The sequence below is a fragment of the Rhincodon typus genome, chromosome 41 (genome assembly GCF_021869965.1).
Source record: "Rhincodon typus isolate 14 chromosome 41, sRhiTyp1.1, whole genome shotgun sequence".
Lineage (NCBI taxonomy): Eukaryota > Metazoa > Chordata > Chondrichthyes > Orectolobiformes > Rhincodontidae > Rhincodon > Rhincodon typus.
This window is the reverse complement of record NC_063372.1, coordinates 3788201-3792341: the sequence shown is the minus strand read 5'-3', so window position 1 is coordinate 3792341 and position 4141 is coordinate 3788201. Positions and strand designations below refer to the sequence as shown.

Below are 4141 nucleotides of genomic sequence, written 5' to 3'. Positions count from 1 at the left end.
CGTATTCCACGTGATCTAATCTTACTAACCAGTCTACCATGAGGAACCTTGTTGAACACGTGATTGAAATCCATATAGATCACGTCCACTGCTCTGCCTTCAATCCTCTGTTACTTCTTCAAACAACTTCATCAAGTGAGAGAGAACAATTTTCCATCCACAAAGCCATGCTGACTATCCCTGATCAGTCCTTTCCTTTCCAAATACACGTAAATCCTGTCCCTCAGGATTCCCTCCGACAACTTGCCCACCACCGATGTCAGGCTCACTGACCTATAGTTCCCCGATTTCTCCTTACCACCTTTCTTAAATAGTGGCACATTAGTCAACCTCCAGTCTCCGGCATCTCACCTGTGGATACTGATGATACAAATATCTCAGCAAGGGGTCCAGCAATCACTTCCCTTCTTCCCCCCACAGTTCTAGTGTACACCTGATCAGGTCCCAGGGACTTATCCACCTTTATGCGTTTTAAGTCATCCAGCACCTCTTCCTCTGCAATATGGAGATTTTTCAAGATGTTGCTATTTATTTTCCCTACGTTCTCTAGGTTTCATATCCTTCGCCACAGGAAACACTGATGCAAACGGGAGGCAATAGCTTATGATATTATTGCTGGACTATTAATCCAGAGACCCAGATAACGCTCTGGGGACCCAGGTTCAAATCCTACCACGACAGATGGTGGAATTTGAATTCAATAAAAAATATCTGGAATTAAGAATCTAAATGACCATGAATCCAATGTCAATTGTCAGAAAAACCGATCTGGTTCACTAATGTCCTTTAAAAGGTAAGTACCATCCTTACCTAATCTGGCCTACATGCGACTCCAGACCCAGAGCAATATGGTTGACTCTTAACTGCCCTCTGGGCAATTAGGGATGGGCAATAAATGCTGCCGAGCCAGCAACGCCCTCGTCCCATCAATGAATAGAAAAAAACTCTTAGCATCTCCTCCATCTCTTGTGGTTCCACACATAGGTAGCCTTGCTCATCTTTAAGGGGCCCTATTCCCTCGCTAGTTACCCTTTTGCCCTCCTGATTTCCCTCAAGTATACTCCAACTGGCTTTATACTCAAGGGAATCAGTCGATTTCTGCTGTCTATACTCGATATATGCTCCCTTCTTATTCTTGACCAGTGCTTCAATTTCTCTCGTTATCCAGCATTCCCTACACCTACCAGCTTTGCCCTTCAACCTAACAGGAACATACTGTCCCTGGACTCTTGTACCACACTTTTGAAGGCTTCCCATTTTCCATCCATCCCTTTACCTGCGAACATCCGCCCCCAATCAACTTTTGCAAGTTCTTGCCTAATACCATCAAAATTGGCCTTCCTCCAATTTAGAATGTTAATTTTTTGATCCGGTCTATCCTTTTCCATCACTATTTAAAAACTAAATCGAATTATGGTTACTGGCCCCAAAGTGCTCTCCCACTGACACCTCAGTCACCTTGCCCAGCCTTATGTCCCAAGAGTAGGTCAAGTTTTGCACCTTCTTCTACTAGGTACATCCACATACTGAAGCAGAAAATTTTCTTCTACACACTTAAATTCCTCTCCATCCAAGCCCTGAACACAACAGCAGTCCCTGTCCATGTCTGGCAAGTTAGAATCCCTTACCATAACTACCCTGTTATTCTTACAGATAACTGTGATCTCCTTACAAATTGGTTTTTTAATTTCCTGCTATGGGGGAGTTCTACAGTACAGTCACAATAAGGTGATCATCCTACCTCGTTCTCTGCTTGGTTCCTGCCTGCCCTGACTGTTTTACTTGCCCCTTTCCCCAACTGTACCAGTCTCAGACTGATATCTTTCCTCACTATCTCTCTGGGTGCCACTGCCACTCCGTTCACGCCAAAACATCATACTCGTTTGCAGATGGGGATAGTCACAGGAGACTCCTGCGCAACCCATCTCCCTCTCCTATCTTATCTAGAGTAACCTACCTGACCTGTAACTTGAGTTTATTTCCCGTGCAACTCCGTAATTGCCATCCATCACACCTCCTAGTTCCTGCAAATTCCTCTAACTGCCGCTCCAACCAATAGGATTCACAACCAAACATACTTCCTGCAGACAATCATCAGTAAAACGGAAACTCTCCCTAATCTCCCACAGCCGACAGGAAGAGCACATCACTCGAAAGGCCTTCTTGGCACCTCAAAAATCTACAGACCCAGACAACAGCAGTCTTACCACTCTAAAAACACTGCTCCAGGCTCACTTCGTCCCTATGCTTTTATATTTTTAAAGTTCAATCAAGACAGATCTCCATAAAAACATAATCAAAAAAGAAATCACCCTACTCACTATTGTACATTTACAAAAACAAAACCCAGCAAGGTTATATTTAAAAAAAGCCACTTCACTGCTCCCCTGCTGTGAGCTCCCCCACACAGAATTCTCCAAGGTCAGTTGTGAATTTCACTGTTTGTTAATTTTTCTTAGACAAACTCTGATGTCCAGAGATACTTGAACCAAACAGCAGAGGCAGTTAGCTGTGCAGGTTAACTTCTCTGTTTGATTTGTTTCCCATATTGTCACTGCCTGAGTCTCTCTTCCTCCATTTTTAGTGCCATTGTTTTGATTTTTTCCTCCCCGAAGTTCCAAAACAATGCAACAGCTTATAAAAACAGCTCTAACACTGAAAATACTTTAAAAAAGCAGCTCTTCAGACAATTTTTCCCACCCTCCAGAGCCCAAAGACAAAAAAGCGCCGTTGGACAGACAAAGGAGTGGATAATGGTCAGCCTCGGAAAATGAATAGCTGCTCATGGGGACTATTGGCTAACAATAATTAGTGTGTAACAGCAGACCATGTGATAACAAGACCTGATGTGTGGGGGCTGGGGTCAGAACAGAGGAGAAGGTGCCCCAAGACCTAAAATTGTTCAATCCTATATTCAGTTTAGAAGGCTGTGGAGTTCCCAAGAGGAAAACGAGGTGCTGTTCTTTCAGCTTGTGCTAAGCTATGCTGGAGCGCTGCAGTAAATCCAAGACAGAGATGTTGGCCAGGGAATGTGTTGGTTTGTTTGAAGTGTTGCCTGCCTGGGCTATCTATCTCCACCTATTGTCTAGTCCTTACCCCCGCCCCACCCTATCTTCAGCATTATAACCAACATTTTCCTAGGTACGATCAGTTCCGAGGAAGGGTCACTGGATCCAAACTATTAACTCAGATTTCTGTCCACAGATGCTGTTAGACTTGGGGATTTTCCACTGAGGTCTATTCTTAAAATTACACATAGATCACCTTACAAAAAAAAACCCAGCATTTAAAAAAGGTGCGGTCAATGTCCAATGAGACTCCAACACATACACCATGGCTAGTTTAATTTGAATTACTGATAAAGTTTGTAAGGAATAACTGATAAACAGCAAGTCATCTTAATACTGCAGTTGAGAGATATTTTTCCGATGAATCACTGACAGGTCCCAAAGTTTGAAGAAGTGCAAACCACAGATTTATACAAGGAAAAGACACACCACTCAAAGAATTTAACTATTTCAAGCCACATTTATTTGAGATTTATCAATATAAATGGTACAAATGTACTGAAGCTGCACCAAAAAGGGACTGTTACCCACTCCTGCATTTTCTGATGCTTACATCGTCAACTCCTGCAAAAACAAAAGCGTTATCAGAATCTTACAATATTCACAATCTATCACAATCAGCCATAAAGATTAAAGCTACAACAGTAAAAGAAATTTGGAAACTGCTATTCTTCATTGCTAATGTCAACATTGACTTCACTGCAACTCTTAAATTACAAATTCCTCCTTCCCCAGAAAACCAAAAAAAAAATGCAAACAACAACTCACCATAATAGCATTTACAATATCGTTGTTGTTATTTTTCAATGCTCGGACAGCCTTAGCCCTGGACACATTGGCTTGAGACATAACTAGTTCTATGTCCTTAACCTCCACACCAGTCTCATCAACCTATAAAGAAATTAAGAAGTTAGTTCCATTTCCTACATCTGTCTCCCTTTCTAAAAAAAAAAGGGCCACTACTGTTGTCACCACCATGGAGAAATTACAAGGTGAAAATACACCCATCTAAAATGATAAAGTTTCCATTAGCAGACCACAGCATTCTTAAATTTCAAAAATATGCAAGATTT

At 42.0% G+C, this 4141-nt stretch overlaps 1 protein-coding gene across 1 annotated transcript in view; it reads right to left on the bottom strand.

Moving 5' to 3' along the window:
* Positions 1–3508: 3508 nt before the first annotated feature.
* naca (nascent polypeptide associated complex subunit alpha) overlaps positions 3509–4141 on the bottom strand; it is a 21451-nt gene continuing 20818 nt past the window's right edge. The window contains exons 7-8 of the mRNA XM_048618800.1: positions 3837–3959; positions 3509–3632 (exon numbers count right to left, since the gene is read on the bottom strand). Coding sequence (XP_048474757.1) covers positions 3618–3632; positions 3837–3959 — 138 coding nt within the window. The 3' untranslated portion in view covers positions 3509–3617. The remainder of the gene's footprint in view (positions 3633–3836; positions 3960–4141) is intronic.